This window comes from Nannospalax galili, unplaced genomic scaffold (assembly GCF_000622305.1).
Source record: "Nannospalax galili isolate Female #2095 unplaced genomic scaffold, S.galili_v1.0 scaffold185, whole genome shotgun sequence".
Taxonomy (NCBI): domain Eukaryota; kingdom Metazoa; phylum Chordata; class Mammalia; order Rodentia; family Spalacidae; genus Nannospalax; species Nannospalax galili.
Genome location: NW_008355474.1, coordinates 1,610,863 through 1,629,863, shown reverse-complemented (window position 1 = coordinate 1,629,863; position 19,001 = coordinate 1,610,863). Strand labels below are relative to the sequence as shown.

General features: G+C 47.7%; 1 protein-coding gene across 1 annotated transcript; it reads right to left on the bottom strand.

Annotated features, from left to right (window-relative positions):
- Positions 1-1,761: 1,761 nt before the first annotated feature.
- Plin1 (perilipin 1) lies at positions 1,762-13,446 on the bottom strand. The gene is made up of 8 exons (XM_008852811.1): positions 13,402-13,446; positions 10,217-10,421; positions 8,237-8,319; positions 6,539-6,803; positions 6,068-6,240; positions 3,618-3,827; positions 2,972-3,217; positions 1,762-2,100 (listed from the first exon to the last, which is right to left on the bottom strand). The coding sequence occupies exons 1-8, from the start codon at positions 13,444-13,446 to the stop codon at positions 1,762-1,764; spliced, it is 1,566 nt and encodes a 521-aa protein (XP_008851033.1).
- Between the last annotated feature and the right edge of the window lie 5,555 nt (positions 13,447-19,001).

Genomic DNA, 19,001 nt, shown 5'->3' with positions numbered 1-19,001 from the left:
GCTCAGCAGTTATAGAGCACTGACTGCTCTTGCAGAACACCCAGGTTTGATTCCCAGCACCCACATGGTGACTAACAACCATTTGTTACTCTAGTTCCAGGGGATCCAACACCCTCTTCTAACCTTTTTGGGCATTGCATGACATGGGTGAACTTACATACATGCTGGCAATACACTCACACATATAAAATAATATTTTAAAAAACAAAGAGCAGGTAGGGCTTATGATACTGGTACAAAAAGATGGATAAGATGTATAGTTAAGTGACAATAACCAGGGCTTGTGTAAATAAAGGTGGGGGTTTATACACATGTGCTCGCCCAAGCATAGCCTATAATTGGAAGGGTCTGTGAGAGACTGAACTAGGGTTGTTTTTATGAAGGAGAATTGAAGACTCCAGAGAGGAAAACATATACTTTGTTACATTTGAATTTTAAAATCATATTTATGCATTTCCTAGATTGACTAAATATTAACATTTCCAAAAATAGAATTTTGAATTAACAGTGGCTATATTTTCGGCATAATATACACTATATTAAGCAAAAGATGACTATTGTCGGCACCAATGGGGTGTCAGCATTCAAAAGAGTGAATAGACACGTGGAAAGGGGGCAGTGACTGTGATGGAAATGTGGCTGTGACTAAAAACTGGCACAACAGAGGACAGGCCTGGACTCCATCTGGGAAAGGGAGAGAGACTCAAAAATAGAACTATTATTTTAAATAAACACATAAAGGCTTGACACCTGATTGTTGTCTCCTAGAGTAGTGTTTGGAGAGCTAGATTATGGGAGGATTTCTGAGCTCAGCGCTAAAAATGCATCAAGAATTCCTGACAAGTGGAGGGAGCTGGCCAGAGATTGGATTTCCTAGCACTGGAGAGGGGGACAGCCTGGCCTACAAAGGAAGACCTTGTTGAAAGAAAGAAAGAAAGAAGGGAAGAAGTGAGGGGGGTGGGAAGGAGGGAAGGGATAAAGTAAAAAGAAAGAAGGAAAGGAAGAAAGGCGGGAGGGACGGACGGAGGAAGAAAAGAAAAAAAAAAACCTGTCAAGTGACCAACTACTCTTTGGCAAACAATATTTAAACACATAAAGGCTTGACACCTGATTGTTGTCTCCTAGAGTAGTGTTTGGAGAGCTAGATTATGGGAGGATTTCTGAGCTCAGCGCTAAAAATGCATCAAGAATTCCTGACAAGTGGAGGGAGCTGGCCAGAGATTGGATTTCCTAGCACTGGAGAGGGGGACAGCCTGGCCTACAAAGGAAGACCTTGTTGAAAGAAAGAAAGAAAGAAGGGAAGAAGTGAGGGGGGTGGGAAGGAGGGAAGGGATAAAGTAAAAAGAAAGAAGGAAAGGAAGAAAGGCGGGAGGGACGGACGGAGGAAGAAAAGAAAAAAAAAACCTGTCAAGTGACCAACTACTCTTTGGCAACAAATATTGGTCAAATGTTATTTAGCCACAAGTTTAGTTAAAGAAGTGAGAGGTCAAATCAAGCAATTGCTGTTTTAGGAAAAAACAAGCCATACATGAGAGCTGACTGCAGCTCTGGTGCCCCTTAAAGACTGGTTCTGAGGGTCAAGCCCCCAAAGGATGCTTTAGAAGTGATGTGTGCCTTGACAACCTCGTGGGGATGTGGCTCTGGCTCCCAAGGTGTCACTCTGAAGAAGCGGCGCCCTTGGAAGCGTGGCTTCCGTTTCCTTAGGGAGACACCGGCTGCAACCCGTTCGGTGGCACCAGGCAGGAGCCTGGGCTCCGCGGCTCAGCTCTTCTTGCGCAGTTGGTTGTACTGCACACGGCCCAGGATGGGCTCCATGACGCTGGGACGGAAGAAGCTGTCGCTGACCCTGCGCAACGGCTTCTCGCGAGGCATGGCCAGGAAGCCAGGGCGCGCAGACTTCTCTGCCTTGTCGTCTAAACCAGGGCAGGAGGGCGCGCTGAGGCCCCGCACGCTGCGTAGACCCGCACGAGGCTGCCCCGGGCGGGGAGCGGGCTCGGGGCTGGCGGGCGGCACCCCGGACCCCTTGCGCTCGACCTCGGCTGGGGGGTTGTCGATGTCCCGGAATTCGCTCTCGGGTTCCATCAACGACAGCCTGGGAAGCTGAAAGCCAGACATCACCATTAGGGCTCCCGCTTAGCCCTGTCTCTTTGCCTACACCTTCTGGCCCTAGGAGCAGCCATCACAGGGCACAGACTGGGATATAGGACATCAGGGAGACCCCTGAGGTCCCGAGGACTTTGATGGCCTCTGGTGGTAAGCCATGTCTCCTAAAGTTTCCACACTCGGGCTTTCCTCTGGGGCACAGGCAAGGGGAAATCAGTGGCTAGAGCTGTAGGCTGAGATCCATAAGCAGACAAGACCAGGGTACCTCTATCTGGACATACTGGGGTCCCAAGGTGAACAAGCTGGCTGCCAAGCCCCTTGGCATGTCTCATGGTGCCAGTGATTCAGCAACCTTCCCCCTGGCCAGCCCTACGAGCACCTTCTGTTCTGATCAGCTCTCCTTCTGCTGCTTAACCTGTAACTTCCACTGGGGAGAATTCCAGAGACTCCCAAAGGTTTTTTCAATTTTTCCCCACTGGTGTCAGAATTGACACAATGCCAGTTGCAGTCTCTAGAATGCAGAGCCCTCTGCTCAAGGTGCCCTAGAAGCCTACCAGGAAGTGGCATACAAACCTGCCAGGCCCTTGCCTTGGGAGCTAAAAGAGAAGAGCTGAGCCACCCAGGATCCCCAAATCAATGGTAGTTCACCAGTAAGTGGGAGGCAGAATGCAGGCTTCCCAGAGTTGTGGATTGCTGTACTCCAGGCTGGGAAAGGCCAGTGTGTCAGAAGTTCTGGGCTCTGAGAGTTGGAGGAAGGTCTCCAGGGGCTTGGGAAAGGTCTGGCAACAGCTCCTTCAGTCAAATCTACCTCATCTGGCCTGGCCTGACCTCCAGGGGAGAAGGAAGGTTGCCCTGGGGTGGGACTCACCGGCACATAATGTACCACCGTGTCCACCACGTTGTCAGTGACACCCTTCAGAGCATCTGATAGGGACATAGCCCTTCCCTTGGTGGAGGAAATGGGCGGGGCTGGTGTGAGGTGCAGGATCCTTCCCACCGTGCCCAGCAGAGTCGCAGGTGCCCATGTCACTGCTGAGATGGTGCTCCGGAGGGTCTTCTGCATGGTGTGTGCCATACCACCCAGGAGGCCTCGAGGGCTGGGCAGGGCTGCTACCTGTGGGCCAGAGAACCAACAACCCCTCCTACAGTAATTCCCCAACCCTTCCCCTCACCACCAGCTTCAGAGCTAGAGGGGGAAGGCATGTGGACACAAAATTGAAACAAAACAAAACAAAAACAAAACAAAAACTTTAGGCCTGGATCTGTCACTAACTATTGGCCTTGGGCAAGTCACTTCCTTTCTTTGGACCCCCAGTCTTCTCATCCAAAGAATGGGTAATAATCCTTGCCCTATTTTATGGGTGTTGTGGAGTCAGGTGAGAGTGACATGGAAATACTTCATTGGTTGTGGATTTGGGGGTGAGCTGGAGACAGAGACCTTTATTCCACCTCGTCCCGCTGCTTTTCAACTCCCTGCAGGCTGTGAATCCTTGAGCTCTTGCTTTCTCCCTCACCTCACTGAGTATGTTCTCCTCAGCCTCTGATTCCTCCTCCTTCTCCTCCTCCTCTTCTTCCTCTGTCTCCTCTCCCTCTGTGTCCATCTGGTCATCATCATTTTCCTCCTGGGGGGCTGCCAGGTTGTGCAGCCAGGGCACCCGCACTTCACTCTGCCGCCGGGACACCACCTGCATGGCTGCTGATGCGCCCCACTGGGCCAGGCTGCTCTGAGGGGGTGATAGTAACAGAAGCTGGCTCAGCAGGCCTACTTTAAACTGTGAGTCCCCTGACACAGGAGCAGGGGCAGGGGCAGGGGCAGGGGTGGTGAGCAAGGCCTGGCCCCACAGGCATTTTAAATTAACAGCTTATCATTGAAGGGTACACATCATTAACATAGAGCTCTGTGAGTTTTTATCAGCACAGTATATGTAACTTTTAAAAAATTTATTATTATTTTTATGTGTATGAGTGTATTGCCTGCATGTATGTGAGTGTACCCATGTCGCGCAATCCCAATGAAGTCAGAAGAAGGCTTCGGATTCCCCTGGAATTAGAGTTAAGGATGGTTCGTAGCTGCCATGTGGGTGCTAGGAATCGAGTCCTCCGCAAGAGCAGTCAGTGCTCTTAACTGCCGAGCCATTGCTCCAGCCCCCAGTCTATGTCATTTTAACAGATCAAGATAGAAACACCCCCTAGTTTGTATTCCCCAGAATGACTACCATCCTGACTTCTGCCACCACACATTCATTTTGGCTATACATTTTCTTTTTAGTGCTAGAATGGAATCCAGGACCTCTGCCATGCAAATCATATGCTCTTTCACTGGGCTATATAGCCCCAACCCCTGGGCCTATTTTTGAAGTTCATACAAATGGATCATACAATGAGTATGGATTTACGAACAGCTATTTTTAGTTCGGCATTATGGTATGAGAGTCACCTTTTCTTATGCACTGCTTCTTTTTCATCTCTCTATAAGCTCCCTCATGGGGACTAACTGCCATTCATTCTGCTGGAGATGTACATCTGCATTGTTCCCATTCTTTCTTCTTCTCTGTATAGTTTTTGTGAGACAGGACCTCACAATGTAGCTAGCCCCGGCTGACTGGAACTCATTATGAAGACCAGGCTGGCCTTGAACTTGGAGAGAGAGAGAGAGAGAGGAAGAAGGAGGGAGGGAGAGAGGGAGGGAGGGAGAGAGAGAGAGAGAGAGAGAGGAAGAAGGAGGGGGGGAGAGGGGGAGGGAGGGAGGGAGGGAGGGAGGGAGGGAGAATATACACAGAGTAATAAATAAGAGTACCACTTAAACCAGGAATTACATGCCTGTAATTCCAACACTTGGGAGGCTGAGGCAGGAGGACTGCTACAACTTCAAGGCCAACCTGGGCCACAGAATGAGACCCTATCTCCAAACAAACAAACAAACAAACAAACCCAAGTTAATTAACAAAACAGACCACTCACATAATGACTGAAAAGTCATTTTTCACTGTCTCTGACTTTCAGACTTTTAATTTTTCTTGCAGTGCTGTGGATATGTGGCCTCACATACGCTAGGTAAGCACTCTACTACTGAGCTACAGTCTTAGTCCAGAGCTAGCCTTCTTGGTTTAATGTTTTGTTGTTGCTATTCTGTTTTGAGGTTTTTTGTTTGTTTGTTTTTGGGGCTTTGGTGATTGTTGTTGACTTTTGAAATAGGGTCTCACTGTACAGCTCTGGAACTTGCTGTATAGGCCAGGCTGGCCTTAAACTTGAAGCAAACTTGCCTCTGCTTCCCAAATGCTGAGATAACAGGTATGCACTACTACATCTAACTTTAGTCCCTCCCTTCCTTCCTTCCTTCCTTCCTTCCTTCCTTCCTTCCTTCCTTCCTTCCTTCCTTCCTTCCCTCCTCTCCTTCCCCCTTCTCTTCCTCCTCCTCCTCTTATGCTACTGCCTCTCTCTCTCTCTCTCTCTCTCTCTCTCTGACTTTAGTTTCTTACTAGTTTCTGAAGAAAAAAATCCAGCCTAACTGTATGATGCATGTACAATGTAAGATGCATGGAAAAGCAGCTTCACCCTGGTATGATAAAGTCGGAAGGCAGAGGCTGCTAGAAGGGAAATCAGAAACCTGCATGCAGTTAGGGACGAGGGCTGGCTGGACTCTCACCCACAGATAGGTTTTGTGATTTGCATATTTATGGATGATACTTCTACTGCTTGATAGCAGATGGGGGGACCTACAGTAAGAGGCCTACTTGGGAACATAAATGCCGAGGGTCAGGAATACTCAGAGGGAAAATGGGGGAGACAGGAGAGGGTGATGGGACAGGACTACCCCTCAACTTGTGTCTTGTCCCTTCTCTTCCCCTGTGGTGTGCATAGCTAGCTTGCCACCCTCTTAAGGCCCCAGTCATTAGACCTAAAGCCCCAGGACAGAAGGGACCAGCAAGCCCACAGAGCAGGGTCAGGCAGAGCTCAGACTCACCAGGGGTGCCACACCCGGAATCCACATGGCCAGGGAGTGGCCCTGCTTCAGCGCCCAGGCTGTGCTCTGCATGGTATGTTGAGAGAGGGTATTGGCCAGGGTGCCCACCCTCCTCATGAGGCTTGGTTTGGCCCTGGGAGCTTTCTGGGCCCGCTGGTGTCCAGGAGCAGAGGCTGGATAGAGACACAGGAGAGCAGATCAGAAAGAGGCCTTGGGTTGTGCCTTGGGCTAGAAGACAGTAGTCGTCATTCTTCTACTATAAACCCACTGGAGATAGTTAATACAAATTCACTACCCCACCCCCTTACAGCTATGGCAAGGGCACTAAAGGGTTATGGATCTCTCTGAAGATCCAAAAGGGCTTCCCTATCCCAGAGCAGGGCCAGTGAACCTTGCAGCCTCCCACTAATCCCCAGGTATTGAGTGGCCAGTTGACTCCCAGGAAAGTCAGCCAGCCTCAATGGCAGGTACCTGACTCCTCCTTGGCTGGTGGAAGGAGGAACTCTACCACCTTCTCAATACCACCCAAGGCCAGATCAGCCCCTCCAGAAGCCAGTCGACCAACACGGGTGTTGGCAGCATATTCCGCAGTCTCTTTGGCCATCCCCAAGGCAAGTTCGCAGCCAGCCAGAGTGGCCCCCAGGACCTTGTCAGAAGTGCTGACGATGGGCACACTGATGCTGTTCCTGGCACTGCGGAGGCGGGTGGAGATGGTTCCCTTCAGGTCAGAGGCAATCTGGGGAGTGTGGGAGGACAGTCAGCCATATAGGTTTCCTTGCAGGCCCCAAGGCCTCTCTGGAAGACCTCATTTAAAGGTCCAGAGGCCAGGCACGGTGGCACACACTTGTGATCCCAGGACTTTGGAGGCTGAGGAGGATGGCTATGAGTTTGAGGTCAGCCTTGGCTACATAGTGAATTCCAGACCAGCTTGGGCTACAGTGTGAGATCTTGTTTCAAAAAATTAAAATAGGGGCTGGAGAGATGATTTGGTGGTTAAAAGTACTGGCTGCTCTTGCAGAGGACCCAGGTTCAGTTTCCTGTACCCATACGGCACCTAACAGTCATCTGTGACTCCAGTTCCAAAGGATCCAATGCCTTCTTCTGGCCTTAACAGGTATTGGATGCACATGATCCTCTTTCATAAATTTAGGCAAAACACTCATACGCATAAAAAATACGTTTTAAAAAATTAAATCAAATTAGTAATAATTAAAAAATAAATGGCCCAGGGGACCTGCTGGAATATGTGGGAAGGATAAAGGGCTTGCTGTGATAGCCAATTGGGTCTCCTGGCTTCTTCACACTATATCACTAGCTGTTACAATCTTGCCTGTGAGAATAGCCCCAGTGCCTCCCAATATATATGGCTGGTCTTCCTACAAATTCTACACTGGTATGATTTGCCTTTTTCCTCCTGAGAGCCTGGGCACTCCTTTGTGACAAAGTTCCTTTGTGTTGCTTTGTCACTGGACCACTGGGGAGGAAGAGACAAATAGGCCTGCTCACCTGTAGTCTCCACTTCAGTCTGTGTTTTCTCATCTGTATAATGGGGCTAACAAGGCTGGTCATGACAGATGAGCTGGGAGGGCTCCATAAAACTCATGTCACAGCCATTGGCAATGGCAGGTCTTGGGAGTGATTTATGGGACGGGGAGGTGGTTGATCAGTAAAATAGATGAGGTCACTGGCCTTATGGAAGCCACAATTGGATAAAGGTAGATAGAGCTGTGTCAGGGGAAGTGAGTTGTTCAGTCTCATGATCTATAAAGGGTTGGACCTCAAGGACATAAGCATGTGTTCCTGGGATCCCAGTGAGTGGAATCCGAGCTCTTAGGTAGCTATTGTCACTAAGTTGTCCAGTGCAGGCCCTCAGAGCCCAGATCCCAGGGCTCTGGATATCAGGTGGCTGTGTAATCATGCAAGGAGCACATTGGGGTGAGTCCTGTCACCTCCTTGAGCACCACACAAAGCTTCTGTCTAAACTTGTACAGGGTATATGCCCGCTGCCCCAGACACCCCGACTCTTCCTGGCTCCCAGAATGAGGAAGAGGGGTTTCCTTCTGCTTATCCCATGAACACAGAAAGATGCACAGCCCCAGCATCGACTGCTCTCCTTCCTGAGAGGAGGTCACAGAGTGTAGGAAGCAGTAGGAAAAAGGGAGGACTCACTTTTTCTGGAGGGTACTGAAGGGCAGGGATCTTTTCTTCCAGGTGGTCCAGGCCTCTGCAGGCCAGTTCATTGGCAGCTGTGACTGGAAAGCAAGGGTCATGTTGTGATGAGCCCTACCCCTTCCTTGAGGAGCTAGCAGTAGTCTCTGTGCCAAAGAAAGTACCTTGAAGCCCACAGATCTCCAGCCCTACTGCCTCCCAGGCATCTGGGAACCAGAAGCCATTTACTATATTTAACCCTGACTCCTTGAGACCTGGGTTATTTGTGGTCTGTGAGACCTACACTCACAGCGCTGTCCCTGCATCTTTGCAGCATGTGGCTTCAGCAAGTCCTGTCTGAATACCTGATAAAGCTCACATGGACCCTTGTCTTCCATTTCCAGGGCGCTAGGCAGCAACTCTCTACTGCCCCCACCTGTCAGGAGCCATAATTATCAGCCTCTGCATTTGTAAAGCATGGATGTAAAGTATGTAAAGAGGATTCATGGTGTCTGCTTTGTAAATTTGTAGTGGGAAGAGATAGCAGCTATTTGAATCATCACCAAGCACTGTTCTCTCCCTGACTAGGGCTCTGGAAGAGTGTGAAGAAGTGGGAGAACCCAGGTGGAAGTGAGGCAGGTCTCACCAGGGCCTCGGCATTGGCCTCCATAGGGCCAGGATTAGGCCTGCTTAATCCTGGAGGTGATGAACTCCCAGTCACAGCTAGAATAGCTCCAGATTGGCCTTAGCCCTGGCTTTTAACCTCAAAGTTTCAAGATGACTGACAGTTGAAGGCTGTCACAGGGAGTGGGACAAGCCCCAGAAGATACAAGTGCTTCTGGCAGACAACATAGGTTCCGTGGTCAAGGCTATGGAAATCACAGGTTTAAAGGGTATTTATATGCGCCATATTTCCTGGTCTTACTATGTAGCCCTGGATGGCTAGAGCTACTATGTAGACCAGGCTGGTCTCAAAGTCATAGCAATCTGCTTTTGCCTCCCAAGTGCTGGGATTAAAGACATGTATCACCATACCCAGCAACTCTTCATATTTATTTCAAGATGCAAAGATCCCAGATAATTTGGCTGTCTTCTGACTGGACAGAATGAAAGTTTACAGGGAAGCTAGCTTAGGGCCTGTAACATCTTTTTCTAAAATTATTAACTGAATTTTTTTTTGAAAATTTCATACACATATACAATACATGTTGATCACTTTCTTTCTGCACTCTTACTTATCTCCCACCTGGTCACTCCCTCTCTTCTCTCTACAGGTCTTTTTCCCATGTTCATGTTTTTTGGTTTTGTTTTGCGACCTACCGAGTTTCACCAGGTGACCATGGGTTTGGAATTATCCAATGGAACCTTTATATAAAGGTTCCTACCTGTTTGCTGGGTGGAATTCTCCATACCCATATGTCCATACTAGGATAGTAGAAAAATGCTAGATGTCTCAGTACTGCTAGTCAAGAGTCTTGGAGACTATACTTTCAGATGGAGGTAGAACAATGGAGAGAGGACAAGCCTCCTAAGGCTCAACTGGACCCTTGTCTTCCACCTCCTGGACCTTGCCTGGTAGCCTTCCACTGCTCCCACCTATCAGGAGTGGGTATCAGCAGCAGCTGGGTTAATGGGTCTTCCCTTCCCCTTGGCACCCTTCTGCCCTGCCAGGCCAGCTTTCATGCCAGACCCTGCTGCTTCTGTGGGACACCATTACTCACATAGATCTACCCATCTTCCCCCCTGCACGTTCTTTGGCCATTATTGTTGGCCTAGGCTGAGCTATAGATATTCACAGACAAGGAAATCTGTATGTAGCCCTCTATCTCTGCAGATGAGAAGATAGGGAGATAGATAGAGGCAGTATGGGAGGTAGTCAGGTGGCTAGACAAGCAAGTCCTCAGATGATTGGACAAACTGACAAGCACACAGACTGGCAGGCAGGCAGGCAGTGAGTCTCAGTGGACAGGTGGGTAGCCACTGGGTACTATGAGGACTCACACTGAGTGGACAGCCTACGGACCACTGGCTCCATGCTCCAGGCAGCCAAGCTGCTAGCACCTTGCACGCCCTTTTCGTAAGCATTGCACACAGAGGCCACCAGGGGGTGGGCTTCTTTGGTGCTGGTGTAGGTCTTCTGGACGCATTCACAGGTGCCGCTCACCACAGGCAGCTGCAGGACTCGCTGTAGCACATTCTCTTGTTCCTGTCAGCAAAGTAACATGTTCAAGTCTCCCCCGTCCCCACTTGACTATCCTGGAAGGTGACCACAGGGTTGTGCTTGCCATTAGTGAGGCCAGCTTAAGTCTAGGAGAGCTGGAAGGAAGCAAAGTGTCTCCAGATGGCCCAGTCATGGGAGCAGAGGGGAATCCACAGGAAAAATAAGAGCCAGCCTGCCAAGCCTTCCTGGCCATCCCCAGACTCTAGAGAGCTCCCAAGGCAATCTCTGTTCTCCCGGGGTCAAGCCAAATCCCATCAGTTTCCCAGCTCACCTCTTTTAGACTGACTGTAGAAAGTAAGTTAATGTGTCTGTCAAGAGTTTTAGTCCACTTTCAACTGGTGGCTTCATCTAAACATTTTCATGATCTTTCTGAGATGCTGGACCTATAGATGCTGGACAACTGCCAAACAAGCTGACATTCACTACCTTGTACTTTTCCACTTGGTGGAATACGACTCTTTTGCTACTATTTCCATGAGGCAGGGTCTCAGGTAGCCCAGGCTGGCCTTGAACTCACTATGTAGCTGAGGATGACCTCTTGTCTCCACCTCCCAAATGCTGGGATTGCAAGCATGTGTCACCATGACCCACTTCTGACTCTGCTCTGTCATGGCTGTGCCTATCCTTGGGCCATCTCTACATCCATCACCACACTGTGATTATGTGTGAGCAAGACCTTTCTTCTAGTAAAATGTCCTGTATTTTCCCAGTGACTCAAAAAAAAAGCCTTGGAAAGATTGTAAGAGCCAGGGCTGGTTCATGCACATAAGGTGGAGGCTTCCAGGCCACTGAAGGCTTGCTCATGTGAACCTGTGGTAGTGGTGACATTGAACTCGGAACCCATGTCAGCTCAATTAAACAAGGGCCCAAAGGGGAGGTGAGAAATAGGTGGCGGGCCAGCATTAGATTGAGAACTATTTGAGACTGATTGCTGCTGGGTGAGGGAGAGTATGACTTACATATGACCCCTGGATAATGACTAGACTCCAGTGGACACATTTACACTGATGGACATTTAGGTACAAACACCTGAATGAATAGGACTCAGCATGTATGGCAGAGTGCATAGGGTTCGGTGGGGGAATAGGGGGAGGCATGGATGGGGGAGGGGTCTGGATTTAAGTGAGAAATGTATGACATTTTAAAAGCTAAAAAAAAAGCCTGACCCAGCAGGAAGCAGCATTTACTAGGTGCCTTATGCTCCAGACCCTGGTGTGCCTTGATCTCACTTAATTCTATAACTGTTGAAGCATCTGAGATTCAGAGATGAGAAGTGACTTGTTCAAGATCACACAGCTAATAAATAGCAGAGCCAGGACTCTAGTCAGGTTTGATTTTATTTTTGTGCTTTTGAGAGAGAATCTCTCAAAATTTAGCCCAGGCTGGCCTTGAACTCACTATGTAACCAAGGCTGACCTTCAACTCCTGATCCTCCTGCCTCCACTTCCCAAGTGCTGAGATTATAGGTATGTGTCACCATGTCAGGCTGGCTCCAAGTCAGGTTTGAGATGGTTTATCTGGGATTTACTTCTAAATAACTCAAAATGGGGCACTGATGGGGTGAGGATGAGGCAGATTGGCCATGGAAAATACCTGAGGCCTTATATTATTTTGACCAGTTTTATGAATGTTAAGAATTGTCCATATAGGCTTTCAATTGTCTAGGCCTTTAAATCCCCCAGCACTCAGGAGGCAGAGGCAGGCAGATCTCTGTGAGTTCAAGGCCAGCCTGGTCTACATAGTAAGTTCCAGGCCAGTTGGGGCTATAGGGAGACCCTGTCTCAAAAAGACCCCCCCAAAAAATCATCCATATAAATAGTAACATGAACAAATTCCCCAGGCTTGATTCATCTGTTCCAATTCTGTTTGGTTTTAGGTGTACTCCTGTGGCAGGGTTCCATCTGCTGTGGAGGACCTTCCCTGCTCTGCAGAGCCATTAAGAAGACCCACTCGGCCAGTAGACATAGTGGTTATAATATTTTAGCTTTTCATCCTGCAGGCAAGTTGGATATCTTAACAACAACAACAAAAGGAGTGTGACTGTATATAAGGAAACATTTTCTTTAACATTTTGGACAGTGTCTTCAAGAGTTGTTGCAAATAAAGTTGAAGAAAATACTAGGAAAAGAAGAATGCACCAACTGTTAAGGATTAACTTTTCTTGTGGCCATTTTATGCCTCTGTTTATGAATTAGGGCAAAACAAAACAGTAGGTTCCTAGTGCAGAACTTAATTAAAGCTTAATTTGCAATGAGATGGGTTTCTGAAGTTTCATCATCTGAACTGAACTGTGCCCAAATAAGAGAGGTTTTGGCAAAAATCATCAAGGACACAGAAAAGTATCAAAAGCACTTGAAATTACAGTGAAAACAAGGCCATAGAGAAACGCTAGACGCACCAAAAGTCCAATTCCTTCCCATGCATGGCGGCACAGGCTATGCATCGGAGGTGCTAAATGACCAGGGGCACAGAATGCATGGGCTCTGCACAGCATACACATTGTGCTGGGTGGTAGACAGAATGGGGACTTTTGCCTCAGGGTTTTGGACATAGTGGTTCCCTTCTCTTTGGTTCCTCCTCAGCACTCTCCTTTTCTTCAAGCCACTTAGACTTTCATAGACTTTTCCCCTAGGCTCCCCCATAAGTTTCCTGCAAAAAGTGGTAAAGAGCTGGGCGTGGTGGTGCACGCCTTTAATCCCAGCACTTGGGAGGTAGAGGCAGGCGGATCTCTGTGAGTTCAAGGCCAGCCTGGTCTACATAGTGAGTTCCAGGACAGCTGGGGCTACAGGGAGACGCTGTCTCAAAAAGACCAAAAAAAAAAGTGGTAAAGGCGGGAATAACTGAGACATAGTAAATGAACTGATTGTAACGTAGACATATCCTGCTTGAAGTCCCCTGACTCTCCCTCCCTGCTGCTTCCTCCTCCTTCCCCATTCCCCATCTCACATGAGCCCAGGTTACTTACTGGGAGGTCTCCATCTAACAGGGTTGGGCCCTTGTTCGCTGCCATCCTCACTCTTCACGCTGCAAAGCAGAGTCCCAGGTCCATCAGAAGCCCACAAACTTGCACGCCAGGGGTTGTTCCCTATCTCTCACAGCCACCCGCTAGCTGCCAGGGAGCTCAGCTGTCCTAGCAGACAGCAGAAGGTTGGAGGATGAATGTCACACACAAGCGGTCACTCCTTAGAGTTCCAAAGCAATGAATTACTCCAGTCCTCTGGTCAAAACTGATGTTTCTTATAAGAGTTCAAGACAAATGAAAATACAGGTAATGAGAGGAAGAGAATGAAATAGACAAAAGATTTGGGATGGAGTCTGGGGCTCTTAATTGAAAGTCCAAGAGAGACTAAAGAGATTAATTTCAGGTAGTAGTCTTTTCTTCATGACTAAACTTCTACCTTGTTCTATGCTCAGTCAGGTAAGCAGTTATTCAAAAAACTAGCTATGCTCTGGATAAGCCAGAATATTCTCTACTCCTGGTTTTCCACTTTGCATCTTTTCCTCAGTGGTTTCCCTAAAAGTCTCTGCATCCCTAGAAATATTCCCAAGAGGACCTTTCCCTTAGATCCTTCCCTTTAACACCCATAAAGAGACCAGGTAAGGTGGATATCCTGGGACCCCAAACTCACTGCAGCTTGTGGCCTCTTCAATCTCAGAGAGCCCAGTCTGCAGAAGGTCTTCTCCGTAGAAACACCTCAAAGCTACTCCAGAGAGTCTTGGGCAATGCCTCTCATGCCTCCCAGATGGAGGAGGGCAAAAAGGAAGAGAAAGTTGGGTTGGCCAGTTGCCATGGTTGTCTGACCCAGGGTGTCCCCTGGGTTCATCCTAACTTCTATGGGGGATGCTTACTCAATGAAGTGTTGACTCACAGAACTGAAGGAGGTCCAGGCTCAGAAGATTTATGTACCAGAGTCATGAAACATCACCTCCATAATATTTCTGCCCCCAATTGTCAAAAATTGCTTTCTATAAAGAAGGCATTGAGATATCTGTCATTAAAACGCCTACGTTCTGAAGTTCCATGTAATTCTGTAATTGTTGGTCGTTCCCCCAAAAGGTTCCATGAAACAGTATTCAAATATTTCTCCCATCCTTTCTTATTTGCTAGCAAGACTGACAAACAGCATGATTTAAACACACATGGGGACAGGGTTCACCTTAACATATTAGTCTCTGGCTATGGAGATAAACTGCTCTCAAAGAAGAGAAGGCAACTGGGAGTTAGGTCCCTAGCAATCTGGGCTTTGAGGGGACAATTTCAACCTCTGTAAAATCCAAAAGTTCAAGAAAATGTTTTGAAGCTGGTTGTAGTGGGCACATGCCAGTAATCTCAGTACTAAGGAGGCTGAGGCAGAAGGATCAAGAATTTGAGGCCAAGGTCAGCCTGGTCTATATAGCAAGTTACAGGCCAGCCAGGGCTACATAGTGAGATCCTGTGTCAAAAAACCAAGAGGTGAGAATGCAACTCAACAGAAGAGTGCTCACCAAGCACATTCAAGGCTCTAGGTTTGCTCTCCAGCACTAAGGAAGGGAGGGAGGGAAGGAGAGAAGAAAAGGAAAGGAAGAAGGAAGAGAAGGATTAAACTTCATCTAGCCTGAGATTCCACCAGTTTTTTCTCCTAAGTTTGGAGAGGTGACTGTCAACAAGATTGTTTTGTGAACCAATAGCACTCAGACAACCAAGAAGTACATCACAGAAATACATCATCTGTCATTCTTTCCTCAACAGGAACTCAGGCCCAGCCCAACCTCTAGCTCCTGACTTCAAAGTTGGTGGAGTGTGGTGGTGCAAGCCAGTGTCTTCAGACTGTCTAGGAAGGCCTCTTCTTCCCCTGTCATCTCCTCTTCCTCTTCCTCCCCCTCCTCTTCCTCCTCCTCCTCTTCCGCCTCCTCTTTTTTCAGACAGGCTCTCTCTCCAGCCCCAGCTGTTCTGGTACTCTATATCGAGACCCGGCTGATCCCAATCTTGCTATACACATGGACCACATAGACACCACATATATACACATACACTACACATATACACAGACACTACACACAGCAAAGGCAGCACACACATACACACATACCACAGATACACATACATATACACAGACACTACACACACAGACACCAAACACACGCACACACATACACACACACACACAGAGGCACTATACACATGAATGCCACACATATGCACAGAGACTACACACAGACACCACACACAGGCACACACACACACACAGGCACTATACACATGGGCACCACATATATACACAGACACTACACACACAAACTAAAAACAAGTAACTGTGCTGATGTGCACACATCTGTGCGCCTGCTCTCCTCCTCCTCTTCCTCCTCCTCCTCTTCCTCCTCCTCCTCCTTCTCCTCCTCCTCCTCCGCCTCCTGTTTTTTGAGACAGGGTCTCTCTGTAGCCCCAGCTGGTCTGGTACTCAATATGTAGACCAGGCTGACCCCAATCTCATTGAAATCTGCCTGCCTCTGCCTCCCCAGTGGTGGGATAAAAAGTGTGTGCCACCACACCCTTTAGAAGGGCTTCTTAATTAAAATGTGTAAGAGGGACTGGAGAGATGGCTCAGTGGTTAAGAGCAATTATAGCTCTTGCAAAGGTCTGCGATTGGGTTCCCAGAACCCCCGATGGAATCTCAGGCCTCTGCAAGCACTTGCCTGCACTTGGTGCACATAAACTCATGAAGGCAAACATTCATACATATAAAAAAACTTTAAAACTTTTTAAAAGAAATGGGTAAGAGGACAGCACTAATAGTAGTTCCTTGTTGTTAGCAGATTTGCATGTTGTTACTCTGTTAGTATGAGCAACAGGGAGGTAGGGCCAGCAAGACAGCTCAGCAGGTAAAGACACTTGCTTCTAATCCTCACCATCTGAGTTGGATTTCTGGGCCCCACCTGATGGAGAGAACTGAAATTTCCTCTGATCTCTGCACCTGTCTTGTGGCGCGCGCGCACGCACGCGCGCGCACACACACACACACACACACACACACAACTGTAACAAAAAGATTAAAAAGAGGCACTGGATGGGAAGAAATAGATAGGTCCTTGGTGATAAACCTTATGCAAGGCATAATAAAGCAGAAAAAAAGAAGTCAGGAAAGGGAGGAGTGGAGAAGGGAGCTTCCCAAAGAAGTGACAAACGCATGATGCATTTAATAGTTGTTAATCTGAGCTGGGATTTTAGGTTGTAAGTCAGCAGTGGAGAAAGAAAGTGTGGAAAGTGGCCTCTGCCCTCACTTCAAGGTTCAGGACAAATAATCTGGAAGGCTGTGTCTGGACACAACCCAGGCTAAAGGGCAGTGGCTTTTTTCAGAGCCATGGCTTTGGGCCAGAGGGGATGTGCCTAAAAGCTCTGCTGACAAAGCGGTCCTTTGGCTCCTAATGCTGTGATTCCGGAATGTGGGTGAGAGGTAAGAAGTGAAAGGGCTGGGCGAATCCTAAGGGAAGAGAGAAGAGCCAGTTCTCCGGCAGCACTGGTGGGGCATGGAGCTATCTTATCTTCTTCCCCTCCCTCCACCACCACGGAGCAGGGATATTGGCCATTCGGTGCACCGGTGGGTTCCCCAAGCCAAGCATGGCATTCAAAACATTTGTTGAATGCTCAGTAGCAATGTTCAGCTGTGAATGTGCTGGCCTGTGCATCTCAGGGCTTTTTTGTTTTTGGAATCCCTCATGAATGTGAAAGCACAGGGTGGTGAGGATTAGGTGAAGAGAGAAATGGACAGGATAAAGTAGCAGGATTCCAATAAGCTTTGTACAAACTCTAGAAGACTGGCATTTCCCCCCCTTTTCACCACCTTCCCTAACTTGTAAGGCCCAAAGTACAAAGAGATAGGGAAAAAAGTAAAAACAAAACCATGAACTCAAGGCAGGCTTCTCCAGGGAGAAGCCAGTCATTGCCAGGTGGCTGCAGAGCACCTGGGCAGGGGAGCAGTCTGGACAGATCTCTAAGGGAACCCCTCAACCTAGAGTCTCCATGAGGGGGTTTCCCTGCACTCTCTTCCCAGTCTGCACCTGCCAGCACCCCCGCCCCCGACTGTGGATCCCGTCCTGAACTCCTTACTCTAAAATTTTCCAATCCTGGTACATTTGTAGATACATGAGTCAATTTTGTCTAGAAATTTATTGGACATAATATGTTACAGTACAAACAATTATTTAAACTTATTTGTCTTGTTAGCAGCTTTCTCTTTAAATTCCTCAAATGTTTTCTCAAATCACTTATATTGATCAATTACTTTAAAAAGAGTGCCAAAGACTCACGTCTACTTTTCAAGCATCTCCATTACATTTATGGGAAGTGATTATTCAGAGCATGTTTCTCATTTACATTTAATGACATGGTTTTACTGGGGTGCTGACTCCAACTCCCCACTGTACACCCCTCAAACTAATAAGCTTAAAATAAGAACACTGAGATGTGAAGACAGCATGGGCAAATGCCACTGACTCAGTATCCCAGTGTCCCCTTTGCTGGTCCTGACTGATTTTTCCCATCCCTCCCAGTTGTCCTATGAGTAAATCTGACTTATAACAGAAAACTGTGGCATTCCTACATTCACAGATGGGAAATTCTTAACACCATCGATTTTGATAAAAATTAATGTGGAATTTCCCAAACATAGCTTTAAATAAAAATAATAAATCTAGATTGTTTTAATTTTCACAGGATGGACTAAAGACTACCAATTAAAGTTCCAGGCCTGGGGAGGTAAGAGGTAAAAGCAAAAGGCTGAGTCTGGACTGCTGCTGAAGGTCATGAGTTGCCACAGGTATCTGGGCATCCTGAGAAGGAAATCAAAATGAACCTGACTTCAGTTTTTTTTGTTTTCCACTGTCAGTTTTCTTATCTGTCAACATCTATACAACTGGCACTGTTGTGACCTTACACCTACTTTCACCTTAGGTCTCTTCTACTTCATTTTTGCTTACTCATAGCATTTCAGAGAGCCTTCTACCCATAGACATAATTTATAGCCTGAAACTACTGATGCTTTTCTGAGTCTACTTCTGGAAACAGCAAAGACACAAGTGCAGTGATGGCCAGGGCCAACAGTCCAGAGGCCCAAAGCCCAGCTCCCCTCCATCCTGCTAGGGACATCTCTGGGCATAAGGGATAATAACTGACAGGAGGGAAAAGAAGCCTTTACTAGAGCTGGGAGTGCTGTGCACCAGCCCTGTGTGAAACCAAAGACCCACACACCCCAATCCACACTACTAGTTTGATTGGGTCTTTTTCAGTTTTTTTTCCTTTTCCTTTTTTAAAAAAAATTTTATTATTTTTACTTTATGTGTATCGTGTATTGCCTACATGTAGGTAAGTGCACTCATGACGTGCAATGCCCGAGGAGGTCAGAAGAGGCTGCTGGATCCCCTGGGACTGGAGTTATGGACAGTTGTTAGCTACCATGTGGGTGCTGGGATTTGAACCCAGGTCTTCTACAAGAACAACCAGTGTTCTTAACCACTGAGCCATCTCTCCAGCCCCCTTTCAATTTTTATTAATTCAGCAAACACTAATCTCTTACGATGTATAAGAAAGAT